The sequence below is a fragment of the Sorex araneus genome, chromosome 5 (genome assembly GCF_027595985.1).
Source record: "Sorex araneus isolate mSorAra2 chromosome 5, mSorAra2.pri, whole genome shotgun sequence".
NCBI classification, from domain to species: domain Eukaryota; kingdom Metazoa; phylum Chordata; class Mammalia; order Eulipotyphla; family Soricidae; genus Sorex; species Sorex araneus.
In genome coordinates this window covers 129568229-129596125 of record NC_073306.1, presented here as the reverse complement: position 1 = coordinate 129596125, position 27897 = coordinate 129568229, and the positions used below count along the sequence as shown (strand labels likewise).

At 67.1% G+C, this 27897-nt stretch overlaps 2 protein-coding genes across 4 annotated transcripts; one reads left to right on the top strand and one right to left on the bottom strand.

Annotated features, from left to right (window-relative positions):
- Positions 1-442: 442 nt before the first annotated feature.
- Positions 443-16859, top strand: ZNF335 (zinc finger protein 335). Of its 3 annotated transcripts, none has more exons than XM_055138215.1 (28): positions 443-1059; positions 1729-1945; positions 2912-3149; positions 3731-3808; positions 3970-4263; positions 4368-4511; positions 4600-4743; positions 6079-6331; positions 6422-6599; positions 8423-8535; positions 9153-9171; positions 9283-9399; positions 9484-9560; positions 9837-9997; positions 10286-10518; positions 11101-11194; positions 11284-11378; positions 13665-13924; positions 14506-14617; positions 14692-15066; positions 15173-15315; positions 15398-15552; positions 15635-15738; positions 15822-15899; positions 16019-16102; positions 16182-16247; positions 16316-16397; positions 16480-16859. In XM_055138215.1, the coding sequence occupies exons 2-28, from the start codon at positions 1745-1747 to the stop codon at positions 16605-16607; spliced, it is 4026 nt and encodes a 1341-aa protein (XP_054994190.1). In that variant the 5' UTR covers positions 443-1059; positions 1729-1744; the 3' UTR covers positions 16608-16859. The 3 variants fall into 3 exon arrangements, with proteins under 3 accessions (XP_054994190.1, XP_054994189.1, XP_004618808.2); XM_055138214.1 differs by having other exon boundaries at positions 444-1059; positions 1695-1945; XM_004618751.2 differs by lacking the exon at positions 443-1059 and having other exon boundaries at positions 1332-1945.
- A 318-nt stretch (positions 16860-17177) lies between these two features.
- On the bottom strand, positions 17178-27454 carry PCIF1 (phosphorylated CTD interacting factor 1). The gene is made up of 17 exons (XM_055138217.1): positions 26526-27454; positions 24134-24306; positions 22558-22700; positions 22339-22463; positions 21363-21500; positions 21120-21250; positions 20860-21014; positions 20294-20441; positions 20122-20205; positions 19936-20035; positions 19268-19430; positions 18803-18975; positions 18631-18717; positions 18366-18550; positions 17994-18087; positions 17745-17920; positions 17178-17660 (listed from the first exon to the last, which is right to left on the bottom strand). The coding sequence occupies exons 3-17, from the start codon at positions 22679-22681 to the stop codon at positions 17420-17422; spliced, it is 2124 nt and encodes a 707-aa protein (XP_054994192.1). The 5' UTR covers positions 22682-22700; positions 24134-24306; positions 26526-27454; the 3' UTR covers positions 17178-17419.
- Between the last annotated feature and the right edge of the window lie 443 nt (positions 27455-27897).

Sequence of the window (27897 nt, the reverse complement as noted above, 5' to 3'; positions counted from 1 at the left end):
GCCTTATGGGCTAGCGAATGCTCTGCAAGAAGGGAAGCCACCCAGGTCGCTGGATGTGGCCCAGACCTTTCCCTCACGTTCGTATTCGGGACGCCGGGCGGGGGTAAGCCTTTAAGGACGCTGCTTTTACCTTTCGACACCACACGGAGCGATAGAACAGTGGACAGGGCGTTAATTTTGCAGATCGCCCGCACCCCAAGGACCTCCAGGAGTGATCCCCAAGCGCAGAGCCAGGAGTAAGCTCTGAGCACCGCCAGGTGTGGCCCAAAATCAGAAAAAATAAATAAATACCACCAATCGAACGTACCGCCTAGACAGCAGCGGACTACTGCCGACATGCCCGGACACCCCAGCGCCACCCGGGTGACACGAACCCCAGTAAGCGTCAGGCACGCGGCTCGGCTCCTAAGCCCCTTTATTCAATGTGACCCTGGTGGTCCCGTCACGTCCCCATCTCCGTGTTCTCATCCGTACAAAGAATCCGCCCTCCCCTCCTCCCGGGACAGCAAACCTCAACGGGATTTTTTAATGGAAGATTTAAAAAGAAAGAAAAATAAATAAAAACGCCCAATAACGAGCCAGGTCGCACGACCTGTCGCGTTTACTCCGCTCCCCGCTAAGCTCGGGCTCCCTCCAGGTGCTCCCACGCCGGCCCGAGCTCTTCCGGGAGGGGCGTGGTCAGGCCCGGAAGCCACGCCTCCGACGGGAGGCGGGCTTTCTCCGCGCCCAACCCCGCGGCCCGGGGAAGGGACCCAGCGTGACGTCAGTGCGTCCCCTACCGATGGTGCTCCGCCGCGGAAGAAAGTAGTCCCCAGCCCCGAGGGCGCCCCGCTGCTCTTTCTGGGCGGCAGGTGAAGCCCCCTACTCTCTCCGCACCCGGGAGGTCCCGAGGCCCCGGGAAGGCCTTCCGGCACGCCGGGCCCCCGTCTTTCACCGGGTGGGCGGCGAAAGTAGTTCCGGCCGCCGGGGGGGCCGATGGGTCCCTCCGCGGCGACGGGGAGAGGATGGCGGCCTCGTCGATGCCGGAGCCGGGCGGGACCGCGGCGGCGGGAGCGTCGGGTGAGTGCCGGGCGGCGGCGGCGCGCGCGCACCGTCCGCGGCGGGGCTGCGGGGGCGGCGCGGGGCGGCGGGGCTGCGGGGTCGACGCGGGCCCTGGCCGGCGGGGCTGTCCGGGCAGGGCCCCGGGGTCCCCGGCCCTTTAGTCGCTCTCGCACTTGCCTGAGCGGAAACCGGCCCCGCCGCAAGATGGCGCCGGGCCCGGCGCGCAGGCAGCGCCGGGGGCAGCCCCGGCCCGTCAGGCCCCGGCCCCGCCGCCCGGGCGCCGCCGAGCGGGGGGCGCGGGCCGTACCACCCGCCGGGGGCCCGCGGGACGGAACCACCGGGCCCGGATGGGGCCCCGCGCGGCGGCGGCGGCGGCGGCGGGGAGGCGAGGCGCGGACCCGTCGCATGCGGCCCGGCGTGCCTCTGGGGAGTCGAGCCTTCTCGCGCTTGCTCTTCTCGAAGCTTCTTCGTCCCCCCGTCTGGACCGGTTTCCGGGGTGGGGGAGGGGTGCCCCCGCCCCCCCAACCAGGCGGAGCCTCAGTCTTTGCATCTGCAAAATGGGCGCAAGGGTCCCACCGCCGCCCGGCGGGCCGCGGTGGCCGGGCCCCGGGGGGCGGCCCGTGCGTCCCAGCCCCCGTCCCCTCTTCTCGCAGCGTGAAGGCCCCAGACTCTGCTCCCCCCCGCCAGGCGGCCCCCCGCGCCCATGGAGGAGAACGAGGTGGAGAGCAGCAGCGACGCGGCCCCGGGCCCGGGGCGGCCCGAGGAGCCGTCCGAGAGCGGCCTGGGCGTGGGCACCTCGGAAGCCGTGTCCGCCGACAGCAGCGACGCGGCCAGCGCCCCCGGGCCAGCCGAGGCCGATGATTCCGGCGTGGGCCAGAGCTCGGATCGCGGCCGCAGCTCCCTGGTACGGACCCGGCGGTGCCCGTGCCCGGGACCCCAGAGCTGTTGCTGACGGCCAGCCCCCGGCCTGGGTCTTCCCCGGAAGCTGATCGCGGGGGCACGTAGGGCCAGACCCGGGCCGGGGGCTTCCCGCCCCGCACTCTCAGGCTGCCGGCTCATTCATTCATTCACCCACCCACCCACCCAACCATCCATCCATCCATCCTTCAATCCATTCTCCTCGGGAGGCCCCCTCAGACCCTGAGTCTTTTCTCTGTCACGTGGGGCCAGGCGCCCGCTTGGGACGGTGCTTGCTTGGGTGTTCCCACCGCGCACCCTCACAAGCCGGCGATGGGGGTCCAGCTCCCACCTCCACGTCCTGTCTCCTGAGCCAACGGGCGTGAGCTGCAGCACTTCACCGGGCAGAGCCACCGGGGCGACTCCCCGCCCTCGCTATCCGCGCAGCAGTGGCGCTTTCTGGTTACTCTAGAGATGCACCGCCGCGTGCTCCCCGGCCCGCAGTGGGGCTCGGGAATTCATTCATTCAGAGTGGCGGGGTCTGCCATGGGCCAGCTTGTACTGGCCGGGCCGCCCTGGGTGAGGGCGCAGAGATGTGGCCCTGGCCACCGCGGGCTGGAGCCCTGAGGACAGGGTGGCCCCCTGGGCTGGCCCACGGAGTTGACCTAGATTTTTTTTTTTTCTTTTTGGGTTACACCCGGCGATGCTCAGGGGTTACTCCTGGCTCTGCACTGAGGAGTCACTCCTGGCGGTGCTCAGGGGACCCTGTGGGGTGCTGGGGATCGAACCCGGTCAGCTGCATGCAAGGCAAACAGCCCTCCCTGCTATGCTATGGCTCCAGTCCCCTGGGATTTGGTTCTTGGGGGTTGGGGGCTCTGGCTGGTGGCGGGGGGGGGGGGGGGGTGAGCCCCCTCACCTTGTCCTTGGCCTGCGCTGCCCCCTCCCCACCTTCTGACTTCTGTGCGTCCCCTAGGAGGTGACCGAGAGCAGCTCGAGCACGGACCCCCTGCCCCAGGGCTACCTCCCCGACTCATCCTCTGTGTCCCGGGGGCCCGAGGCCGGGGTGACCGCGGGTGCCCCTGCCCTGGTGCACTCCAGCGCCCTCCCCGCCCCCAGCGTGCTGGTGGCCGACTGCACGGCTTCGTCCTCGGACTTGGGCTCGGCCATCGACAAGATCATCGAGTCCACCATCGGGCCTGACCTCATCCAGAGTGAGTCGGGCAGGGGGGCGGCGGGAGCTGTCCCTCCAGGGGCTTCCCCTGGGGTCACCAGCTTGCACCCTCGGGCAGGTAGCCCACCACGCTGGCTCTGTGACCCGGCCCCCGTGGCTAAAGGCGGCCGCCTTGCGTGCAGCATTCTCAGCGCAGCCCCTGCCAGGTGCCAAGTGCCTGGCAGAGAACCGGTGCGGCCTGCCTCTGGCTGGGGTGTCCCAAACCCCTGCGGGGTCAGCTCACGGGTCCCCCCGTAACCTCTGAAGGCCAGAGTGTCACACAGACGAGGATCTGTGGCCAGCAGGTGCAGGGATTTACCGCCTGTCGCCAGCACGTGGCGGGCAGGAGCTCAGTGGCTGCTCCGGGTTTCCTGTCTGGCCACGGGCCCCCCAGCCCGGCCCCTTTCCTGGTGCGTGGACGGGCCGTGCAGCCGCTGAGGGGGTGCAGCCCTGGGTTCCCCAGCCCAGTGTCCGAGGGGAGGTCAGTGGGGGGCTGTGAGAGTCGCCAGTCACCCCCTGGGGGCAGCTGCCACCCAGAGGGCCTCCGAGAGGTGGGCAGTGACCCCCTCCCTGCCCACGCAGGCTGCATCACGGTGACCAGCGCCGAGGATGGCGGGCCGGAGACCACGCGCTACCTCATCCTGCAGGGCCCGGACGACGGTAAGGCTGGGGTGGACCCTGGGCAGCGGACACCAGAGCTCGCTCTGGGTCCCGCTTGGGGCCTTGGGGGCCTGCCCTTGCAGCCTGGGCGCCCGGGTGCAGCCCCGCACCCACGCCCTCCCTCTCTCCCTCCCTCCCTCTCTTCCCTCCCCCCGCTCTAGGGGCGCCCATGGCCTCGCCCATGTCCAGCTCCACATTGGCTCACAGCCTGGCGACCATCGAGGCCCTCGCCGACGGCCCCACCTCCACGTGCCTCGAGCCCCCCGAGGAGGCGCGGGCCGGGCCCAGCTCCCCCGCTCAGCTGCCGCCGGGCGCCGAGGAGCCCGACCTGCAGAGCCTGGAGGCCATGATGGAGGTGGTGGTGGTGCAGCAGTTCAAGTGCAAGACGTGCCAGTACCGCAGCGGCACCAAGGCCACGCTGCTGCGCCACATGCGGGAGCGCCACTTCCGGCCTGGTGCGTCCTCCCTCCTGCCCCCCTCCCCCGGGGCCGCGTGGGGGCGCGGTGGGGTCCCCCCTCCCCCAGCCCGGACCCGGCTGCAGCTCCTCTTCCCGCCGCAGCCACAGCAGCGCCCGCACCCGCAGCTGGCAAGAAGGGGCGCGGGCGCAAGTGGGGCCCCGCGGCCAAAGCCCGGGAGGAGGAGGGGCCGGAGGAGGAGGACGACGACGACATCGTGGACGCGGGCGCCATCGACGACCTGGAAGGTGGGTCCCGGGGCTCCCCGGGCGGCCGTGGGGGCGGGGCCCAGCGCCTGCCCACGCCCTGGCACGTGACCCCCCGCTGTTCCCGCAGAGGACAGTGACTACAACCCGGCCGAGGACGAGCCCCGCGGCCGGCAGCTGCGGCCTCAGCGCCCCGCCCCCAGCACAGCCAGACCCCGGCGGAGGCCGGGCCGCCCCCGGAAGCTGCCCCGGCTGGACGCAGACCTCGCGCCCGGTGAGCTGCGCCCACGGGAGGGCTGGGGTCCCGTGGGCCTCTCTTGAGTGCCCCGGTGTGAGAGAGAGCACAGGCCATCTCCGGAGGACCCCCACCCCGCCCCGCCCCGGCCACACCTCAGAGGCCAGCCCTGGGCCGCCCAGAGGACGAGGAGTGGCCGTGGTCCCCCGTCACCGTGCCGGGGAAGTTTGGGTCTGAGGGACTGAATCTGTCAGGGGAGGTTTGTTTGGGTTTTTTTTGCCTTTTGGGTCACGCCCGGCGATGCACAGGGGTCACTCCTGTGTCTGCACTCACGAATTACTCCTGGCGGTGCTCAGGGGACCCTATGGGATGCTGGGATTCGAACCCGGGTTGGCCACGTGCAAGGCAAACACCCTACCCGCTGTGCTATTGCTCCAGCCCCGTCAGGGGAGTTTTATTTATTTATTTATTTATTTTTGCTTTTTTGGCACCCAGCGATGCACAGGGGTCACTCCTGGCTCATGCATTCAGGAATTACTTCTGGTGGTGCTCAGGGGACCCTATGGGATCCTGGGATTCGAACCCGGGTCAGTCGAATGTCCACCCCCTCGCCCAGTGGGACCGGGCCGGGTGCTTGCTGACCGAGTCTCTAGTTCCCAACCACGCAAGGTGGCAGGCGCCACTGCAGTGCCAGCGTCAGAGTCACGTGACCATGGTGGCGGTCTCTGTGAGAGGCAGACACAGTGTGCACCGCTCGGATGTTCCCTAGATGAGCACGCCTGGCGGGGGGCCGCGGGCCTTGTCTGCACCAGTTTCTAGAACATGCTGGAATCGCCGAGTGGGCAGCACGTGCAAATCCTTCAGGCCTCGCGCTGGTGCTCTTGGTGGTGGTGGTAGTGGGGTGTGTGTGTGTCTGTGTCTGTGTCTGTGTGTGTGTGTGTCTGTGTGTGTGTCTGTGTGTGTGTGTTGGGGGCTGTTTGCCGTGCTGGGGTCCAACCCCGCTGTCCTCCCTACGCCTCGCCCCTGAGCTGTTTCCCAGCCCGTTGAAGGGGATTTTACGAACCTGGCCCCCGGCCTGTCCTTTCTCCACCCTTGGCCTCCCTCGGGACGGCCAGAGCCGCGCGCATGGCCCAGACCTGGTCCCTGGAGGCTGGGGAGTGACCTTCGTGAGGGTTGGCCCGCTGCGGGGGGAGGGGGGCTCTGCCCGCGAGCTGCACGTCCAGGAAGGAGCCAGCCTGGCCTCTGGCACCCCAGCCCTGCGTGGAAGCCGGGGGACGGGGGTGCGTGTCTGGTGCAGAGGAGCCCACGGCCCCGGCGTCTGCGGGGACCGGGTGCCGGGTGCGGGCGGCGGTTAGACCGGCTGCTCTTTCCCAGGGGCGGGGGAGGAGCCTCTCGTGAGTTCCCAGAGCACACACACCCCTGCGGAGCCCCAGGACCCCGACGCCCCCAGTTCATCTGCCCAGGGACAGCTGGCAGCGCCAGGCCAGGCCGCTCGGGCCCCCGTGGAGCCCGGCGTGAGCCAGTCGGAGGCCGAGGGTGCGGCCCCGGCCGGCCAGGAGGAGGCCGACATGCCACCCCGCCGCCGCGGGCGGCCGTCCCGGCGCTTCCTGGGCAAGAAATACCGCAAGTAGGTGGGGAAGGGGTGGGCCAAGGGTGAGGCAGGGACCTGGAGGCCCGGAGACCCTGGCCCCCCGACACGCCCGCTCTCCCCGGCCAGGTACTACTACAAGTCCCCCAAGCCCCTGCTGAGGCCCTTCCTGTGCCGCATCTGCGGCTCCCGCTTCCTCTCGCACGAGGACCTGCGCTTCCACATCAGCTCCCACGAGCCCGGGGACCCGCAGCTCTTCAAGTGCCTGCAGTGCAGCTACCGCTCCCGCCGCTGGTCTTCGCTCAAGGTGTGGGGTGCTCGCGGGAGGGGGCGGTGGGGGGTAGAGGGGGCGGGTGGCACATGCACGACCAACCGTGTCCTCAGGAGGCATCTCCGGGGCACCATCCACCTTGGGTGTTCTCAGCCCTGCAGTCCCCAAGGCTTCCAGCAGGGGGCAGTCCCGGGTCTCCTGGTGGGGCAGCTGCTTCTCTCCCCCCTTTTGGTGTTGGGCCGCCGGGGTCTGCTTACGGGACAAACCGGGTGCCGGGGGCCTGCGCCGGCTGCGCTGCATGCAAGGCCAGGCGCCTCCCTGTGCCCCGCCCCAAGGGGGGCTCCTTCCCTCACCTAGAGTGAGCCGTGGGCCCAGTGGCCCCGCTGGCCATGGGCTGGGAGTGCGTGCCCAGGTCTGCGGGTTGCCCCGCCCCGTCCTCTCTCACAGCCGGGAGAGCCCTTCGCGTCGGGAAACAGTGGCCCAGCCCAGGGCCCTCCGCTGACAGTGCTCACCCGCTCCCAGGGGGACCTCCGCCTGGATGCTGAGCCCTGGGGCCCGGCCGGGCTGTGGCTCCAACCGGGTCGGGGCTGTACCCCTCGGTGGGGAGGGGTTGTTTTTGTGTTTGTTTTTTTGTTTGTTTGTTTGTTTGTTTTTTTTTTTTTTTTTTTGCTTTTTGGGTCACACCCGGCAATGCACAGGGGTTACTCCTGGCTGTGCACTCAGGAATTACTCCTGGCGGTGCTCAGGGGACCATATGGGATGTTGGGAATCAAACCTGGGTCGGCCGTATTGCAAGGCAAATGCCCTACCCGCTGTGCTATCGCTCCAGCCCCTGTTTTTGTGTTTTTGATTTTTGGATCCCCGTGATGCACAGTGACAGTTGTTCATGACTGAACTTCAGTCATGCCGCGTACCAACACCCAGCCCTGGCCACCGGTGTCCCCACCTTCCCTCACGCCCGCCTCCACGGCAGGCTCTCTCCATCCCCCCTGCCGGCTTTCAGGCGCTGTGGTTTGCACGCTGTTGCCGGGGGGTTATCAGTATATCCCTTTGCCTCCTCAGCGCCCAGTTCTTGTCCAGAGTGACCATTTCCAGCTACCACCGTAGTGGCCCCTCCTCGGTCCTAACTGCCCTCCCACGTCCCACCTTGTGGCAAGCTTCCAGCTGTCGCCCCGTCCTCCTGACCCTTGCTTCTACTTCGCCACACAGTCCCTGCTTGGGTATTAGTTTCATACTGTGGTGGTTTTCTTTTTTAATATCTGCAAATGAATGCAATAATTTTATGTCTGTCACTCTCTCTCTGACTCATCTTCACCTAGCACGATATTCTCCATGTCCATCCATATATAAGCAAAGTTCACAACTTCATTATTCTTAACGGCTGCGTAGTATTCCATTGAATAGGTGTACTGCAGCTTTTCTTTATTCACTCATCTGTTAGCACCCTCTGGGGGGTGGGGATGGCCTCAGTCCCCCTCAGCCCTAAGTGTGTGTGTACACACATACTATCCCCCTCAGCCCTAAGCCCTGAGTGTGTGTGTGCACGCATGCTCATGCATGTACGGGTGTGCGTGAGTGCAGAGGGCTCACGCCCGACCCAGAGGGGAAGCCCCGAGTCTGGGGCTCAGTGCAGCCACCCTGCGGGACTCAGTGGACCCGGCTGGCCGCCCCAGAGCGTGTTTCTGCCTCTGCCCAGTGAAGACTGGCTGCCTGCTGGGGGGCGGGGAGTTGCCCACAGGCCTCCCAGCAGGCCCCGGGTGTGCCAGCCCGCCCTGCAGCGGCTCCAAGGCCAGGGCACGGTCAGCCAGTGCGGGGGAGTCCAGGTCCCAGCACACGTGACCAGCCCTTTGCCTGTCCAGGAGCACATGTTCAACCACGTGGGCAGCAAGCCATACAAGTGTGACGAGTGCAGCTACACCAGCGTGTACCGGAAGGACGTCATCCGCCACGCAGCCGTGCACAGCCGGGACCGGTCAGTGAGTGCGGGACGGGAGGCCTGGGGCGCCTCTTCCCTTCCCTGCGTGCTGGGCCGCCCCTGCAGCTCTTGAGAGACGGTCGAGGGGGGCCCTGTCGCCTGCTGGCCCCGCTCCAAGGGGTCAGGGACCACGGCGTCCCCTCCCTGCGACAGTCCCTGCGGGGCTGAGGGAGGCCGTGTGAGTGGGAGCCTGGGACCGGGTGGGAGACTGACACTGTGGGTCTGGGGAGCGCCCCCCGCTCATGCCCCCACCACCGGGTGGGCGTTAGACCCTCTCTCGGGGCCAGGGCTGGGAGCACAGCCAGGACGACTGGTTCTCAGACTGAACGTGGGGGAGAGTTGTCGAGGTTTCTGTTAGAAAGGGGGAGTCCTTTAGGACCCCCATAGGCTGAACCCCACATTTCTCTCCTGCAGGACTTCCCAGGGCCTTTAGTGTGTGACTCTTATGTCTGTGTGCCAGGATAGAACAGCTGTTGGCTGTGCCTGCAGCCTCGTCCCCAGAGACCCCCACCCCACCAGGGAAACCCGCCCTAGGAGAAGGTGGCTTGGATGGGGAGAGGGGGGTGCTCCGAGCTGGGGCGGGGGTGGTCTGACGCCTGTGCCTCTCTCCCCAGGAAGAAGAGACCAGATCCCGTGAGTCGGGGGTGCGGCCTGGGGTTGGGGGCTGGGGTGAGCTTCCGGGTGGCGGGAGGGAGGCCCCGGCGTGCAGGACCCCCGACCCAGTGCAGCCTTGCCCCTCCTTAGAGCCCCAAGCTGAGCTCCTTCCCCTGCCCGGTGTGCGGCCGCGTGTACCCCATGCAGAAGAGGCTCACGCAGCACATGAAGACGCACAGCACCGAGAAGCCCCACATGTGTGACAAGGTGGCTGGGCTGGGCGCGGGAGGCGGGGCCCAAAGCCTCCGCGGGGGAGCCCCCTTAAGTCACTCTTCCCTCACCCCCTCGCAGTGTGGAAAGTCCTTTAAGAAGCGCTACACCTTCAAGATGCATCTGCTCACGCACATCCAGGCGGTGGCCAACCGCAGGTACGTCTGGAGGGGACCCCGAGACCTGAGCAACCGCTCGCCCAGCCTAGCCCCTCCCGCAGCTCAGGCTCCACCCCTTCCACGGCCCCGCCCTCAGTTCAGGCCCCGCCCCACCCCGCCCACAGCTCAGGCTCCGCCCCAGCCCCACCCACAGCTCAGGCTCCGCCCCTGACCAGCCCCGCCCACAGCTCTGCCCAGGAACCGCCCCTCCCCCCACACCGTGCCCGTAGATGCACCCTGAGTCCCGCCCGCGAGCTGCCCCTTGGTCACCTCCAGGTTCAAGTGTGAGTTCTGCGAGTTTGTCTGCGAGGACAAGAAGGCGCTGCTGAACCACCAGCTCTCCCACGTCAGCGACAAGCCCTTCAAGTGCAGCTTCTGTCCCTACCGCACCTTCCGGGAGGACTTCCTGCTGTCCCACGTGGCCGTGAAGCACACAGGTCTGACCCTGCCCCGCCAGGCTCGCGCCCTGCCCTCAGGGGCGACTCCTTCCTCTGCCATGAGAATTGGGGCGGGGGTCACTGATCCCGCCCAGGCGCCCGGGCAGCCCCCAGTGCCCTCATGCGGCCTCTTGGGCCCCCCGCGCCCCCCCCCCCCGCAGTGCGGAGCAGAAGTACCTGCCTGGCCTGGAGTGGGTGCTGCCCCTGAGCCGGCCCCTGCCCGCAGGGCCCCGGGGTGCGCCTGTCCCCCGGGAGGGCGGGCCTGTGCGAGCTGTGCTGTGCCCGCAGGCGCCAAGCCCTTCGCCTGCGAGTACTGTCACTTCAGCACCCGGCACAAGAAGAACCTGCGTCTGCACGTGCGCTGCCGCCACGCCAGCAGCTTTGAGGAGTGGGGGCGGCGCCACCCCGAGGAGCCCCCCTCCCGCCGGCGCCCTTTCTTCTCTCTGCAGCAGATCGAGGAGCTGAAGCAGCAGCACAGCACGGCCCCCGGGCCACCCCCCAGCTCTCCGGGCCCACCCGAGGTACGCCTCCCGGGGGCCGTGGCTGGCAGAAGGGCAGGCCCGGGGCGATGTGGGGCAGCGGCATCTCTGCCGGCCACTGCGTGGTGGTCGGGGGTTCGCCCTTCTCAGTACGTCTCCCAGCCCTCCTAAGCCAGGGCCTTGGTGGTTGCCTCGTGGTGCAGCATAGCTCCAGGAGCTCCAGCCTTCCAGGCCACCTCTCGGGAAAAAATGCTGGAAGAGGAGGTGGGCGGAGGGAAAGCCGGTCACTTCACATGTGTCCGTTTTCTCGGTGGACTTTGCCTGGGCCTCGGTGTAGCCGTCTGGCCCCCTTTGCATTGCTACTGGGGAGGCTGAGGAACGGGCCTGTGGCTGAGATGTTGCCCGCTGGGCCTGTGTGTGCTGGGAGAAGCCTGCCCTGGGTTGGGTCCGGGTCCCTGCTGCCGGGCAGCCGCCCGGGCCCTTCCCCAGACCCCCTGCCCGCCCTTGGCTGGCACGGCGCTGGCGGCCTCTTGAGAAGGGCTGTGGGGTGAGGCCCACAGGGGAGTGTAACCCAGCACGGCTCGGCCCGATGGCGCCCACACCATGGCCGTGTCCCCTCCCCAGGACCCCCCAGAGGCAGCCCCTTTCCAGTCATCGGAGACGCCCCAGCTGCTGTGCTCGGACCCCCTCGGGGGTGCCACGGTCATCTACCAGCAAGGTGAACCGAGAAGGGGCTGGGAAGCGGGGACGAAGCCTCGCCGGGGCCGGTCTGCCCACCCCTTGTAAAGCTCAGCCCCCTCTACCCAGGCGCTGAGGAGTCCACCGCAATGGCCACGCAGACAGCCCTGGACCTGCTGCTGAACATGAGCGCCCAGCGGGAGCTGGCAGGCACTGCCCTGCAGGTGGGGACACGCTGCCGTCCCATACCAAGGGGGCACGCTCTGGCCAGCAGCCCCTCTCCGAGGTCACCATCTCTGCCCCGCCCTCCCCCAGAGCTAGTTTCTCCACCGTGGCCACCCGCCTGAGACAGGGGCAGCGCAGCGGCATTCCTGGGCCCCCTGCTGCTGGGCTGGGCTCAGGACATGCTTGGAGGCAGGAACGGGGAGGGCCTGCCAGGACGGGCCGGGGTCCTCGGGCATGAAGGGGACACAGGCGTCCACCTCGCATTGCTTCTGTCCTCGGTGTTGTCCCTGGAGACGCCTTCCCCGGCCTCCGCTGGGAGCCTTCACTGTCGGTCTTAGCCTTGCACTCCGACCTTTGCTGCTCCCGGGGTTTCTGGTGTGCACGGGGAGGTAGGGGCTGACTCAGTTCCCCCTACAGCTGTTCCGGGGCTGAGTGTGTGTGGGATCATCTGTGGCTGCTCCACATGTGCCCCCTTTATTGTGGGGTTCCCACAAGTGTGGGCGCCTGCTTCAGACGGAGCCCAGTCTGCCAGGCTGCCTGCTGGGGCCCAGCTGTGGAGGAAACAGAAACTGAGCCCGGAGCAGGGCTTCTTACACTGCTCCCACCCTCAGCCCCTCTTCTTTTTTGCTTTTTGGGTCACACCCAGCGATGCTCAGGGGTTACTCCTGGCTCTGCACTCAGGAATTACTCCTGGCGGTGCTCAGGGAACCATATGGGATGCTGGGGATTGAACCTGGGTCAGCCGCGTGCAAGGCAAACGCCCTCCCCGCTGTGCTATCGCTCCGGCCCTCAGCCCCCATTTTTGTTTTGTATTTTGGCCATACTCAAGCAGTGCTCAGGGCTGACTCCTGGCTCTGTGCTCAGGAATCACTCCTGGGGGGCTCAGGGGGACCACGCGGGGTGCCAAGGATCGAACCCAGGCCAGCAGCACACAAGACCAGCGCCCTCCATGTGTGCTGTCGCTCCGGCCCCTCCATCTCTTTTTGCCCAAGATTACAGAAAAAAATTTTTACTAAGAAGAAAAGCTTGGGGGGCTACATCAGCGATGCATGTGGCTTCCTGTTAGCTCTGTGCTCAGGAATCACTCCTGGCCCGTGAGTAGGGCCGTGACCCCCGTGCTCTCTCCAGACCCTGAGCAGTGCCAGGCAGCCGTGGGTGGGTCGCTCTGTACAGAAGGCATGTCGGTCTGCCACTGAGTTGAAAGCCAATCTCCCTAAACAGCCGCCTGACCCCACGTTGGCTGGGCCCGTGGTAAGAGCAGCTGACTGCAGACAGCGAGGGTCCTTGATCGGACAGCTGGTTGCTGCCGCAGGGAGCCCCCGAACCCCCTTATTCCTGAAGCCCTGGGAGCACACTCCAGCCCCGCCCACCTGCCAGCAGTGCTGAGGGGTTCCCCTTCCCCCCAGGGCCTCTGACAGACGCCCACCCACATTTGAACAGCATCAGCCTAGGCCAGAGCAGTAGCACAGTTGGGAGGGCCCTTGCTGGCACACAGCCAACTCGGTTAGATCCTCAGCACCCATAGGGCCCCCTGAGCCCACCAGGGTGACGTCTAAGCACAGACCAGTAATAAGCCCGAGTACCGCTGGGTGTGGCTCCCAAACAAACACCGTCAGCCTAGAGTGAGGTGGGGCAGGGGCAGATGCGTTCCTACCGTGGGCACCCCTTGGGATGGTCCCTGCCCGGGCTCAGCCCCTGCGACCCTGGGCCGCCCGTGCATCGTCAGCTGCAGGTCAGACACATGCTGGCACTCTGCACACTCTGGCCTTGCCTCGCCCGGCCACCTTCCCCTCCCCAGGAGCAGCATCCACCCTGCCCTCGGAGGGCACGCCCTCTGCTGTGGCTTTAGCAGTCTCCGTCTGTCGCACCCGCGGTGTTTTCCTTAGAAGTACTTAGAGCTTTGCTCACTTCAGTCTTCCGTTAGAAATGATGCTTCCCACGTACAGTTTCCTGCTTGTGCCTCGGCCCTGGATGTCTCAGCCTTGGGATTTGGGGGTGGTCTGGCGGGGGCGGGGGGGCGCTGTCCTTTGTACTGGGAGATGCTTAGCAGTGCCCTCCCTCTGACCCCTCAATGCGAGCAGTCGTGACGTAAGCGTCTGCAGTTTTGCCCAGGGCCTGCCCCGGCCTTGCCACCTGTGGCCGCAGCTGCCACTGGGATTTGGGGAGCCAGGTGGGTCTCAGGAGGAGCGCGCGGCCGGGGGACAGCGGATCTGCCAGAGCAGGAAGAGCTTGGGGCGCTGAGGCAGGGTGGGGCCCTGAGCGCCTCCCGCCGCTGTCCTTTGCAGGTGGCCGTGGTGAAGTCAGAGGACGTGGGTGCGGAGTTGGGCCCCGCCGGCCGACAGCCGTCCTCGGCAGGAGCTGCTCCACAAGTGGTGACGCTGCACGTGGCAGAGCCGGGGGCCAGTGCGGCCGCCGAGAGCCCGCTGGGGGCCCCAGACCTGCAGCAGATCACCCTGGCCCCAGGGGCGTTTGGCGGGGCTGGCTACAGCGTCATCACGGCTCCCCCCATGGAGGAGGGGACGTCCGCCCCTGGCACACCCTACAGGTGAGCCGGGCCACACGCTGGTCAGGAGCTGCTTCCTGCCCTGCCTGCTCTGGGCACGTGCCCTGGTGTCCACATGTCCTCCGCCTCTTCTGACTTTGGACAGACCCAGCGGGGTGGGGCTGGAGCCCAGGGTGCCTTCCTGCAAAGCCTGTGCCCAGCCCTTGGCACGGCTACCCAGCCCTCTGCCCCAGGAGACAGGCCTGGGGCACAGCTCACAGTGCCGTGTTCGGGGCCCTCGGGTGCCGCTCCAGGAAGCTGGCGCACCTTGTGGGCAGCGGGCAGCTTGAAGACCAGAGATCACTTTCTTACTGACTGCCTCGCAGTTCTGCGTGGTGGGAGGGGCTCACTGCATCCCTGGCGGTCCGAGGGAGCCCCGAGTCCCGGGAGCCCTCTGCCCCTGCTCCACGGGCCCCAGTGCAGGGCGGGGGGGGGGGCCCCCACAAGCTCCCCGACCTCAGTGTTAAGGGCCGAGCCGGACGTGCCCCTCAGGCTCCCCATTCATCGTCTCCTGGGTGGGGGGTCCCCGGGGGTGCTGGGCCGCCCCCAGATCCCGACTCACCCTCCGCGTCTCTGGGCCGCAGCGAGGAGCCTCCTGGGGAGGCAGCCCAGGCTGTGGTGGTGAGCGAGCCTCTGAAGGACGGCGGTACCCACTACATCATGACGACCGACGGGACCCAGCTGCACCACATAGAGGTGAGGCTCGCTCCCCGGCCCGCCCCCGCCCCCGCCCTCCCCGCCCCTCTGACTCCCTGCTCCTGTCTCCGCAGCTGACCCCGGACGGCTCCCTCTCCTTCCCAAGCCCGGACGCCCTGGCCTCAGGAGCCAAGTGGCCCCTGCTGCAGCCGGCCGGGCTGCCCAGAGACAGCACTGAGCCCCCGTCTCCATCCCGGACCCACCGGGTGGCGGACCCCCAGGCCTCTGCCTCCCCACCTCCCGTAGCCAGTAAGACTGTGGGCCTGGCGGTACCCCCCTCGCCCCCGTCGGCAGTGGCGGCCTCATCCAAGAAGTTTTCCTGCAAGATCTGTGCCGAGGCCTTCGCGGGCCGGGCGGAGATGGAGAGCCACAAACGGGCCCACGCCGGGCCTGGTGCCTTCAAGTGCCCCGACTGCCCCTTCAGCGCCTGCCAGTGGCCGGAGGTCCGGGTAGGTGCTGCCCATCGCTGCTGGGCTTCTCGTGTGCCGGTGTGTGCGCATGTGTCCGCGTGTGCGTGCGCGTGCGTGCATGAGCATGCCTGACTGTCCCCTCCAGGCACACATGGCCCAGCACTCCAGCCTGCGGCCTCACCAGTGCAGCCAGTGCAGCTTCGCGTCCAAGAACAAGAAGGACCTGCGGCGGCACATGCTGACCCACACCAACGAGAAGCCTTTCGCCTGCCACCTCTGCGGGCAGCGGTGAGGCCAGGGGTGAGGCCCGGGCCGGGGCCCGCAGGGCTGTGGGGGAGGGGCACGCCTGAGCCGCTTCCCTCCCCCGCAGCTTCAACCGCAATGGGCACCTCAAGTTCCACATCCAGCGGCTGCACAGCCCCGACGGGAGGAAGACAGGGACTCCTACGTCCCGGGCCCCCACCCGGACCCCCACCCAGACCATCATCCTCAACAGCGACGACGAGACCCTAGCCACTCTGCACAGTGAGGCGCGGGGGCGTGGGGGCGTGGCTGGAGGGTTTCGGGGTTCCCCTGAGCTCGGACTAGCCCCTTTCCTCTCTGCCAGCCGCCCTGCAGTCCAGCCACGGGGTGCTGGGCCCAGAACGGCTCCAACAGGCCTTGGGTCAGGAACACATCATCGTGGCGCAGGAGCAAACGGTGACCAATCAGGTGGGAGCCCGCTGGGTTGAGGGCGGGGCCGGGGGCGGGGCCAGGGGCCCAGCCGGAGCCCTGAGACTGGGGCTTCCCTGCAGGAAGAAGCCGCCTACATCCAAGAAATCACCACGGCGGACGGCCAGACCGTGCAGCACCTGGTGACTTCTGACAACCAGGTGAGCCGCGCTTGCTGCTCCAGGCGTCCCTGGGCCCTGCTCACAACCCTTCCTGGCGGGGGCGGCCTCGCGAGCTCCCAGTGAGGGACCCCGCACCCGCCTGCTCCCCACCGATGCAGGTGCAGTACATCATCTCCCAGGACGGAGTTCAGCACCTGCTCCCTCAGGAATACGTCGTGGTCCCCGAGGGCCATCACATCCAGGTAGGCCGGGCCCGGAGGCGGGGCAGGGGTGCTCGGAGAGGGCCCACGGCCCAGCTTCACGGGAGTGGCTTCCTGCCAGGTCCAGGAGGGCCAGATCACACACATCCAGTATGAGCAAGGAAGCCCGTTCCTGCAGGAGTCCCAGGTAGGTGCCTGGGACCAGGGGGCCGGGGCCACGCCCTGGGGCTGCCTCTCAGCCGTGTCTCCCTGCAGATCCAGTATGTGCCCGTGTCGCCAGGCCAGCAGCTCGTCACTCAGGCCCAGCTGGAGGCCGCAGCACACTCGGCTGTCACAGGTACTGGGTGCCGGTCTGCAGGGGCCCGGGCCCAGGGCGCGGCCCCGGGCCTTGGCTCACGAGCCTTTTCCTCCCCCGGCAGCGGTGGCCGATGCTGCCATGGCCCAGGCCCAGGGCCTGTTTGGCACCGAGGAGGCAGCGCCTGAACACATCCAGCAGCTGCAGCACCAGGGCATCGAGTACGACGTCATCACCCTGACCGATGACTGAACCCCGGGCCCAGCGCACACTGTGGAACTGGGCTCGGTCCTGAGCTCAGGGGAGGGGAGGCCGCAGGGCCTCCAGCTCAGGACGGCCAGGATCCTCCCGCCCGTGGAGCTGGTCCCGTACTGCTGGGGCCAGCCACAGGCTCTCCGCCTGGACGTGCTGGGGGCCCCAGCCTGCAGGCGGGCTTTGGGAGAGAAATTTATTTTTGTTTGGATGGACCCTCAGTCTCAATAAAGGGCCCGGAGTCCAGCTCTGGCCATTGCTTCGTGCCCCTTGCCACACCCTAAGCCGGGCAAGGACCTGGGAGAAGAGGCCCCCGGAGGGCGGGAGCGGGGGCCACCTGGCACCCCCACGCGCCTCGCTGTCTCTGTAAGTACAGACTGGCCTGACGGAGGACCCTCGTGGGGGACTCAGCTGGGGTCCCCAGCCTCGGAGCAGCACCTCTGGCTCCCCTCCGGGAGGGCCCATGCACTGCCCCCTGCTGTGTGAGGGAGCCTGGGTGTGGTGGGGGAGGGGGGTGGGGGGCACAAACAGGCTCCGGATTCCTCGGCCTGCTCCGCCTGGAAGACCCTCACACGTTCCGGGGAGGAGGGCGTCTGTATTTTCCTTTACAAATGGAACAGGTGGCGGGAGAGGGCAGGCATCAGGCCTATGTACAGGGGTCTTGGAGTGAGTCTGAGGTGGGGGCCGGAGGCTGGGGCAGGGAGGGGAGCCCAGGCGGAGCCACCGTCTTCCTGTGCCGCGGGCAGCCCAGGGGAGGGCCGAGTCCCGACAGTCCGAGCGCGCGCCGGGGCTCCTCCTCCCTGCAGGCTGTGTTAGGTGGGGTGGGCGTCCCGGCTGGGGCCCTGCTCTCGGCCCGAGTCCCGGTCCTTGGCCTCCGAAGAGGAGGAGGAGGAAGAGGAGGAGGAGGAGGAGCCGTGGCTGCGGCCCGACTGCCGGTAGGCGGAGGTCAGCTCCTGCAGCCGCTCGGGTGTGGGCCCCCACTTGGCGAAGCCCGGCTCGTTCTGCAGGAAGAGCAGCACGGTGCTGTGCACCGCCTTGTAGAGCATCTCCTCCCTGCGGGCGGCAAAGGCACAGCTCAGAGGGACCTGGCCACCTGGCCACCCGCCCCCGCCCCGCCCGCCGCCCCCCGGCACCCACTTCTTGCAGATGTGCTGGGAGCCGCTGCGGTACTCGTGCTCGAAGGCGGGCAGGACCAGCTGGTGGCGTTTGAAGCGGCTCTGCTCCATGCGGGTGAGCGCCAGGGTGGGGGGATCCCGCCACTCGGGGATGAACACGATGAAGGACAGGGGCTCTGGCGAGCTCTCCAGCAGCCTCTGGGGGGGCCGGGGCCAGTCAGGGCCGCCCCGAGGGCCATTCCCAGCCGCCCACCCCGGCACCGCCCCGTACCTCAAAGTGGGACACCATGGCGTCCATGAGCTCCTCGCAGAAGGGGGGGTTGGCCTCGAAGGAGCCGCTCAGCGGGGAGAAGTCCAGGCAGGGCCTGAGGATAGGCCAGCGCTCAGCCCCACCGGCCACCCGCAGGCAAAGGGCTGCAGAGCCACGTCCGCCCTTCTGTCCCCTCTTCCTTGGGGGGCCGCCCCAGAAAGCTCAGGGGAACCACACACAGTGCCAGGGACCCGGCCCAGGCCAGCCGCAGGGTCACTGTGGCCGGCCACATCCATCAGGGCCACGTGTGAGGGCCGCCCGGGATCCCCCGCGGGGGTGACTGTCCGAGGGGGGTGGGGGAGAAGCAGGGGCCGGGCGGGGCCGGGCGCTCACCCTCGGGAGCCGAAGTAGCCGTCGGTGTCGGGGAAGGCAGAGCAGTACTGGCGGAAGTAGCAGTTGAGGGGCGAGGCGAAGCACTCAAAGCTGACCCCGAAGAGCCGGTGGAGGGTCTCAAAGATGTGCACGGGCAGCGAGCCCTGCAGGCCCGTCCCCTCGTAGAGGCCCACGCCGAACATCATCTGAGGGGTGGCACGGTCAGCCCCCGGGCGCGCCTCCCTGCTCCCCGGGGGAGCCCTCGCTGGCGGCCCGGGGCCCGTACCTGGTACCGTCGGAGAAGACACCAGACCCGGGGCAGGAACCTCTCGAAGGCAGAGTCGTCAATGCAGCTGTAGCGGTAAAGGAGCCACTGGGGAGAGAGAGCGGTGGCTGTGGGCGCCTCCCCCCGCCCCCAGGCTCAGGGACCGGCCCCGGCCCCCGGCCCCCGTGCTTACCAGCTTGCTGAAGTAGTTGCGGCTGACCTTGACCATCTCGCCCTTGTACCGGATGCAGACCACGTTATTCTCCATGTGCATCTCCACACTGGGCATAGGGGGTGCGGGCACAGCCAGCCGGACCGGGTAGCAGTACACCAGGCGGGGGTCCACCTCGGGGGCCTCCACCTCCTCTGTGGGCAGACAGGCAGTGAGGGGCCTGCACGCCTTCCCGTGTCCTCCGTGCTAGGGTGCAAGCTCAGGAGATGCCGACGGCTAGGCCGGCCGGACCCCAGTGAGCCCGGGGCTGTGGGCCGCCTCGGATTGCCAGAACGACACCAGCCTGGCCCTGGTTAGCGCGCTCTGGGGGTAAACTCGGCCTGCGGGGAGAGGCTGGTGGCCCGGGGTCCAACACAGCGGCTGCCTGCCTCGGGCGCCGCTGGGCGAGTGAGGGTGCCTGTGGCCAGGGCGTGGGCTGGGCCCTACCTGAGATGTTGTTTTCCTTGAGGATGGCCAAGTGCTTCTCTCGGATCCGCTTGACGTACTCCAGGGAGATGTGGTAGATCTTGCTGCAGATGCCCTCCACGGAGTCCTTGGCTGCGGCCGACACATGCGGGCCGCACTGCCTCCGCAGGTGCTCCAGGCGGTCCTGAGGCGGCACAGGGTCAGGGCTGCCGTGCCCCAGGGCCTCACTCGGGCCCCAGCGTGGCCCTGGAACCCCGTGTCCGGACGGTGGAGGGGACGGGCGGCACAGGGCCCGCTGAGGGAGCATCTGCAGGGTACTGGGAGAGGCCAGGACCAAGAGGGTCCCCTGGGGGGCGGCTGTGGTCACCTGTGACCTGGCCCTGTCGTGGGTGAGGGTGAGGGGCGAGGCGAGTGGCTCTGGCCCTGTGCTGGCATTTGAGGAAAGAGGGTTCTGAAGAGGAAGTCCAGCGGGGTGCCGGTGGGGAGTGGTCAGGAACCAGAGTGGTCCTAGACACACCTGAGCGGGGGTTCAGCTCCCTGGTGAAGAGCTAAGGACGAGGCACGGGACACGCCACGGGCCCGCTGTGACAGCAGAGCAGGCTGCTGTGAGGCCCTGCCGGAGCTGGCAGACCAAGTGGGCTTCCTGGAGGCAGTGGCCCCAGCCTCGCCCAGGCCCCCGGGCCACTCACCATGTAGTCCTCCTTGGAGGCCGAGTGGTCCTTTCGGAGCCAGCTGAAGGTGTCCTCCACGTTCCACTTGACCACCTTCCTGCTGTCGGGGGACGCACTCCTGCGGGCAGGGCAGAGCCGGGCGGCTCAGTGGAGCCGCCTGCAGGGCCCGAAGCCCCCACCCGCGCTGCCGGGCCGGGAGCCCACCTGGACTCGATGAGCCTCCTGGCCGCCTCCGCGTACTTGAAGAGCAGCCGCTTGGCTTCCTCCCGGAACTTGATTCGGGACAACCTGGACACGGGGAGAGCGTGGCGGCCTCAGGGCCCCTGGGCGTCATAGGGCGGCCCCGGGCCAGGGGGTGGGGCGGGAGGAGCTGTACCTGATGGGAATGTCATTCATGATTTCGCGGAACATGGACGGCGACACGACTGGCTCGCAGTCGCTGGGCAGCAGGGGGTCGGAGCCCTTGTCCACGACCTTGCGCTCCAGCATCCAGCGGTTGAAGGATTCCCGAGGGGGCTCGATGCCTGCGGGACAGGCAGGGGGTCGTCTGGGTCTGCCGGCCGAGCACTCGGCCAGAGCAGGCCCGCGCCCCAGCGGCACCTGGGAGGAGCCGGGTTCAAGCAGGCGGAGCCGGGATGAGCGTTTCTCGGCGACAGGGCTGGGGGAGCCCCCGACAGCTGAGCGGGCTGCACCTTGCTGACCCGAGTCTGGGCTCCCCCAGGGGGGGAGCGGACCTGACGTGCTTGGGAAGTGCTGACCATTCCTTTGTCGTTTCTGACCTTCCCCCCCAACCCTGTCACTGTCCCTCTCGCAGAAGGACGCCAGAGTGCAGCCAGCAGTGATGCGCCTGGACATGCATCCCCGCCAGGGGCCTCCTGGACCTCCCCTGGCCCGCCTGGCCCGCCCCGGCTCCGCTGCGGGGGGCACCCTGGGCGCCGTTACCCTCTCGCTGCTGGCACAGCTCCCGGTAGTGCTGCCGGAGCTTCAGGATGAGGTGGGAGCGGAGCAGCTCCACCTCAGGGTGTGGGGGCAGCGCCTCCGAGGGGCCCCGGTGCTTGATGACGGCGTTGGTCTGGATGTCCAGGTCCCAGTACACTCTGGGGCAGGGGTGGGAGCAGTGAGCCGGGCGGGGCGGGGCCCTGCCTGCCGCCCCCCAGCCTCCTCGCACCCCCACCGCCCCGTCCCGGGGTCTGCGGGCTCACTCGGTGGGCCGGAGGAGCGCTGCCTGCTGCTTGTCTTCAGGAGACGCCCCCCAGATCTTCAGTGTCGGGGTCCCTGGGACGCTGGGGGAGCTGGGCACTGACAGGGCTGTGGGTGTCAGGGGCATTTCGATCTGGAACAAGACGGCCACAGGCATCGGGTCCGGGGAGCCGGCCCGGCCTCCCAGGCTGCGTGCGCCTGCTCCGCGGCGGCCCGGCCCGCTGGTCCCCGCACGCCTCACTCACCTTGGGCTTCTTCACACCATTTCCGCTTGGCTGCTCTTCTGAGAGCTGCCGCTTGCGGGCCTTGTTCTCGGCTGGGGGGGTTTCCACCAAGCTCGACTCTTGGGGTAATGGGGTCGCATTCAGCCCCAAAGGGTCCGACTGGTGAAGGGAGACCAGCAGAGCTGCAGGCAGGGCCGGGGGGCCCCCAAGACCCCGCACCACAGAACGCTGCCACCCTCCGCACCCAGCCCCCCCTGCGACTTCCCGGGGTGGGGGGCACAGAGCACTCGGGGCTGCACAGCCGCCAGCGACTGGGGGCCACATGCCCTAAGGTCAGCGTCCCTGCCCGGCTGAGCCCCACACCCCGGAGAGGATCCGGTGAGTCGGGGGGTGTAAGTTCACCAACCACCAGCACGAGAGTCCCTGCTCTGCACACCTTACTTAAGAACTGGCAGGAAAGTCGGGAATAAAAGAAAAACTCAAGAAGTGCTTTTTTTTTTTTTTTTTTTTAAGCAGGGCCCTGTGACTGGGACTTTGATGCTACAAAGCGCAAACCGGACAGCAAGAGAGTACGGCCATCAGCCCTGCTCTGCCTAGCCGGGCCTCAGTCACCTGTCCTCTCTGAGCCTCGGGGTTGTCAACTGCAGAGTGGAACTGGCTCTACGGCCGCGGAGAGGAAGGCCGCCCGGATGACCGGCCCACGACCCCGCCGGGGCCTCTACCACCCTTCCGCCACCACCGCGCTGGCACGCCCAGCTCCCGGCATGGACTTCGGCACCTGCCTATCACTCAGGCCCCAAGGCTACGCATGCACGCGCCCTGCAGGACACAAGGGTGTGTCCACCTGGGTTCCAGCTGGCCCAGCTCGCCTGGCGCTCGGGCCCGAGTCACGCACACCTGGGCGTCCCAGCTCACACACGGCCTCTCCCGGGCCTTCCCTGCCCCTGCGTGCCTGGGCCCCCCCCACTGGGCGCCCGCGGGGGCCCTCGGCACTCACGATCACGTCGTGCTGGCCCAGCACGGGCATCTCCCACAGGGACTGGTTGGTGAACCGGTTGAAGTAGTAGGGACGGTTCTCCCGCCTGCTCCAGCACTTCTCCCAGCCCGCGTGCACCAGCTCCTCTGCAAACAAGCGCGGCGGGCGCCAGCCGGGGTCAGGGCTGCTCTGCGGCCCTTCCCTGCCCCGCCACCCCGACCGCCCCACGCCCCTCCCTACCTGGGAGGTCCTGCACCAGGCGGACGGGCTTTGGAGAACAGGGCTGGCTCGGATGGGAGGTGCCTGGGGAATGAGTCAGCAGGGACGCTTCCTCCCGGGGGCTGCCGTGATTCTCATTGGCCATCTCAGCACCCACACCGGACCTGCCACACAGAGGACCAGAGGGTGTCAGAGCCTGCAGGTCACGGCGCTCGGCGCCGCCACCTCCCCACGCCCACATACAATCCACTGAGGGCCCATGATGCCCGCAGGTGTGCAGAGACCACTCGAGGCCTCTCCCTGGGGGGGCCCTGACAGGGTGATGGAGGCAGGAGCCCTGGGTGTCAAGCTGCAGTTCCCTCGACTGCCAGTTGGGTGCGCTCTTGCTGCTGCTGCTGCCTCAAATGCTCCCTGCCTGGATTCTCGCAGGGCTCCTTCCCACCAGGAAACCCTGATTCTCCCTCCCTGCCCTACACCAGGAGGTCACCACCGGCAGGGCCCTGAGCCCCTCTACTGCAGCACTCAGGACAAGCCTCCCAACAGCGGGGTTTGTTTCTCCACTGTTCTGACAGGTGCCAGCGCTATGAAACGGGTCCATGGCACCTCGACCCAATTCTACTGGTGCTCCAAGTATTTACAAAGCAGCACAATGGGCACCCAGCAGGATCTGCCCTTGGCAACGGAGAAGGGACAGTAAGTCCTCTCCTGCTCCCCCCGCAGCGCCTGGACAGGGCCCTGGCGCCCAAATGCCTCGGTCCACACGGCTGGGCGGAAAGCTGTCTGCTGGGGAGTCCTCACGGGGCTGGGTGTTATGCCCGCCGTCACAGGCTTTGAAGCACTGCCGGGCCAGCATTGTGGCAAGCTGTCCCCGCCACCCCCCTGCCCCGATCAATGAATAAAGAAATCAAGGCCCGGGGAGACTTGGGAGAATCCTCTAAGTGAATCCTCAGAATTCCTGGGTGAAACAAAATAGTCCCGCTCCGCTCAATTCCTACTCCCAACCCCACACTCCACCCCCAGAACGCCAACCACAGAAGCCACCAGGGCCAAAGTGGTTCCCAAGGGGGGGGGTTGGGGCTGCTAAGACTCCTGGCGGGCCGAGCGAGATCCGGATTGGTGAGGCTACAGTCGTTTTCCACGTGACACAACACCCAAAGGAAATCAAACATTTACTCACAAAGAGACCACAAAGGCGCGTTTAAACATCGGTTATCTTTGCTTGCTGAAATTTTATCAATTCATTGTGGTCACACTGATTATCTCATGCTGATCGGAAGCTGATTGGTTGTTGACAACATCATAGGAATCATTGGGACATAGATTTTATTGTACATTCAATCATAAATGGCTTTGTTAATTTGGAAAGGGAAAAATCAATGGTTACTTCATTGGTACAATCTGACAGGTAAAAATTGCAAGGAGCAAGAGGACATATATACAACAGAGAGGAGGCCAAGGCGACAAAAAGATTTGGAACCACTGGCCCAGGAGAGAAAAAGCTGTAGCTGCCTTGATTCTCTAGGGAGGAGGGATTCTCAGTGCCTTGGGGGCCGAGCCCATAGGTTTCAAGGCAGAACGAGGTCCCTCTTTTTCTCACCCTCTGGGGTCTGCAACGCAAGCATGAGAGGGTTTCTTCTCCAGCCGGCTGGACCCCCCACGTCACAGGGTCCCACTGAGGCCAAAGGGAGCCTGCGGGAAGGCGCAGCACAGACGGGAGGGCTGGTCAGCAGTAGACTGGACAGGGGCCCAGGGGACTCCTTGCATCAGCAGCTGCAGAGCAAACAGAGAGAAGAGTTTCAGACCTGGGAGAGCTGCGGCGCGGGGACCGCAGCAGGACACGCTGAGTGCCCAGGGCAGGACACACGGGGGAAGCCCGGGGACTCGGACAGGAGACTGCCCTCCTCCGGCTTCCCGACCGACAGGCTCCCCCCTCTTCACGGTCCTGCGGCCTGCACGGTCACAGGAGAGCACCCCGGTTTGATGCTCTGCCCTCCGTCTTGATAATGCAGACATATTTGCGACGCCAGGGATGGAACTCCAGGTCCCGTACAGGGGGGTACGGTTCTAGCAGGAGCTACATCTCTGGCCAAGGCTTCCCCCACAGTGGTGACAAGACGAACCCAAGGCCCTACACATGCAAGGCACATGCTCTGCCTCTGAGCCATCTGCCCAGCTATCTCCAGAAATTGTAAATTATTTTTAATAAAGGGACCATACTTTTGTCTTGAAAAATGAAGCATTTTATAGTTCCTCTCTCCCCTTCCCCTACCTCTCTCTCTGACACACAGAGCGCTCAGGGCTTACTACACCCAGCGATCACTCCTGGGGGGACTCAGGGGACCCTATGTGCCCATCATCAAACCCAGGTTGGCCACCTGCAAGGCAAATGCCCTCCCTGCCAGTGTCCTATTGCTCCAACACCAGTGTATTTGGATTTTCAACCAAAGTAACCCCGGAGAGAAAAGTGAACAAACATATAATATCACAGATTTTGGGGTACAGTTCCAAGGTGCCCACAAATGAATCACACTCTTTGATTCGGCTCTTTAAAGAGCAAACATACAAAAGCATTACATAGCAAACACATCGTGTTCAACTTTATTGAAGGCTGCGGCATAACTGAATGACTCCCAACGGGAACTCTGCAGGTGCCTTCTTTTAAAACATTCATATTACAAACCCTCACTCTACATCTTAGCCACCAGACATGGAGAGGAAGGTACACAGAATTCAATATTTTATATTTATTATTATATTTTTGTTTTGAGCCACACCCTGCTGTGCTCAGAGGTTACCCCTGGCAGTACTCGGGAGACCGTATGGAATGCCAGGGATGGGACCTGGGTGGGCCGCATGCAAGGCAAGTGCCCGACCCACTGTACTGTCTCTCCGGCCCCAAATTTGTATTTTTAAACGTGTGCACGGAGGATCAGCTAATTTTTTTTCACTCTACATGATTTAAACCTTTGCCAGTATTGGGGGCTGGAGCAATAGCACAGCGGGTAGGGCATTTGCCTTGCACGCGGCCAACCCGGGTTCAATTCCCAGCATCCCACATGGTCCCCTGAGCACCGCCAGGAGTAATTCCTGAGTGCAGAGCCAGGAGTAACCCCTGTGCATCGCCAGGTGTGACTCAAAAAGCAAAAAAATTAAACCTTTGCCAGTATTTACGATTACAAGGGAAATAATTTTTAGTTTTCCAGGTGACCTGGAACACAGGCGGCCAGGTCACGGCCGGCTCCGGGGCTGGCCTTCCGGCCGCTTTTAATCTACATTGTCGTGGCTCGACCTCTGCGATCTCTACACGCACAGCCGTGGGCACATCGGGCACTCAGTAAGAAGGAACTTCTAGCAATGTTTTTATTCATCCGGCGGACTCCCGGCCCCACGCACACTGCTGAGACGTGCAGAGAGCGCGCAGGGGCACCTGCGCCACCCGGCGAGGTGCGAGGCCCCAATTGGAGGAAGCCGGTGAGGGAGCGTGGCTCCGCGGCGCCAATCAGCAGCCTCCTGCGCAGCGGGCGGAGTGCGCAGGCGCGGGGCGGGCGGGGGAGGGGGGCGCGCGCGGACGGGGCGGGGCGGGCGGCCCCGGGCGCGCGCGCGCCCTCCCTCCTCCCCCGGGCCCGGCGAGGGCGGGCTGCGAGGCGCGCGCGCGCCGGCCCCTGAGCCGGGCTCCGCCCCCCGCCCCGCCGCGCGCTCCCGCCCCCGGGCTGAGGCGACTCAGAGTCGGAGCCCGACACAAAGGCGGTGGCGGCGGCGGCGGCGCAAGGGCCCTGGAGGCCGCTCCGCCCGCGCTCCCCGGGCCCGGCTCCCGCAGCCCGGCCTCGGGCCCCGCCGCCCACCCGCGGGCCTAAGATGGCGGCGGCGGCAGCGACGGGGCGAGCGGTGGCCGCGAGCGGGAAGCGCCGGAGGGGCCGCCGCCGCTCGGCTTCGGAGCCCCGGACCCTGGCGCGGCTCGAGGCGGGACCGCGACTTCCTGGGGCTCTTACCTGCCCGGAGCGGACTCGAGGGGACGCGGCTACACGTTCTGTTCGACTGCCCGTTTTGCCGCCTCCGCCTCGCCCTCCCCAGCGCCGCTGCCGCCATCTTGTGTCCCGGGCCGGGACTCCGCGCTGCGCATGCGCGGGTACCGCCTCTGAGGGACCTCGCCGCCGCCGCGCCGCCATCTTGAGTGTGGCGGGACTGGCCGGCGCCTGGGACCCCCTGCTTGCTTTCGGGCCCCCCTCCCCTTCTTTCTCCTCCTTCCCTGCTGGGCCCCGTCGTGGCAGGAGGGGAGGGGGCAGCTTTTCCGAGTCCTACGGCCGTGGGTCAGGGGAGAAGACACCGCTTCGCAGGCCCGCCCCTTGCCTCAGTTTACCCCGCCAGCCCGGCCACGGCGGCGGCCGGAGGGCTCGGGTGGGCGGTGCGTCGGCAGGACGGGTCTGAGTGTGCGCACCAGGGGGCGCGGGCGTGCTGGGAACCTCCGGGGGCTCGGCTGAGCCGCCGGCCCGGGGGCGGAGTCCCGGTGACGTGGACTCCGGAGGCAGCGGGGATCCGGGACCGAGACCCGGCGCGGCCTCCCCAGCCCCCGCCCACGCGCACCTGGGGCCGTGCGGAGACCCGTGGCCTCCCCGGTGCGCCCGGCAGGGGACTGGCAGCTGCTGGGGGCCGGCCCGGCTCCCTGCGGGGCCTTCTGACGTAGCTAGGCCGGACTCGCTGGCAGGCTGGCCTCCCACCGTCCCCACTGCGTCTAGGTGGTCCCTCCAGCCGCCCCCAGGATGCCCGGGCCCTGGCTCCCACTGTCCCCGCTGCGTCCAGGTGGTCCCTCCGGCCGCCCCCAGGATGCCCGGGCCCTGGCTCCCACTGTCCCCGCTGCGTCCAGGTGGTCCCTCCGGCCGCCCCCAGGATGCCCAGGCCCTGGTCTCCCACTGTCCCCGCTGCGTCCAGGTGGTCCCTCCGGCCGCCCCCAGGATGCCCGGGCCCTGGCCTCCCACTGTCACCCCCTGCGTCCAGGTGGTCCCTCCAGCCGCCCCCAGGATGCCCAGGCCCTGGCTCCCACTGTCCCTGCTGCGTCCAGGTGGTCCCTCCGGCCGCCCCCAGGATGCCCGGACCCTGGCCTCCCACTCTCCCCGCTGCGTCCAGGTGGTCCCTCCGGCCGCCCCCAGGATGCCCGGACCCTGGCCTCCCACTCTCCCCGCTGCGTCCAGGTGGTCCCTCCAGCCGCCCCCAGGATGCCCGGACCCTGGCCTCCCACTCTCCCCGCTGCGTCCAGGTGGTCCCTCCAGCTGCCCCCAGGCTGCCCGGGCCGGGCCACATGCGCCCTGCGGGGAGCTTGGAGGCTGGTCGGCGCGTGGGCGGTGGTGGCCCGGGGACCGGAGCCCA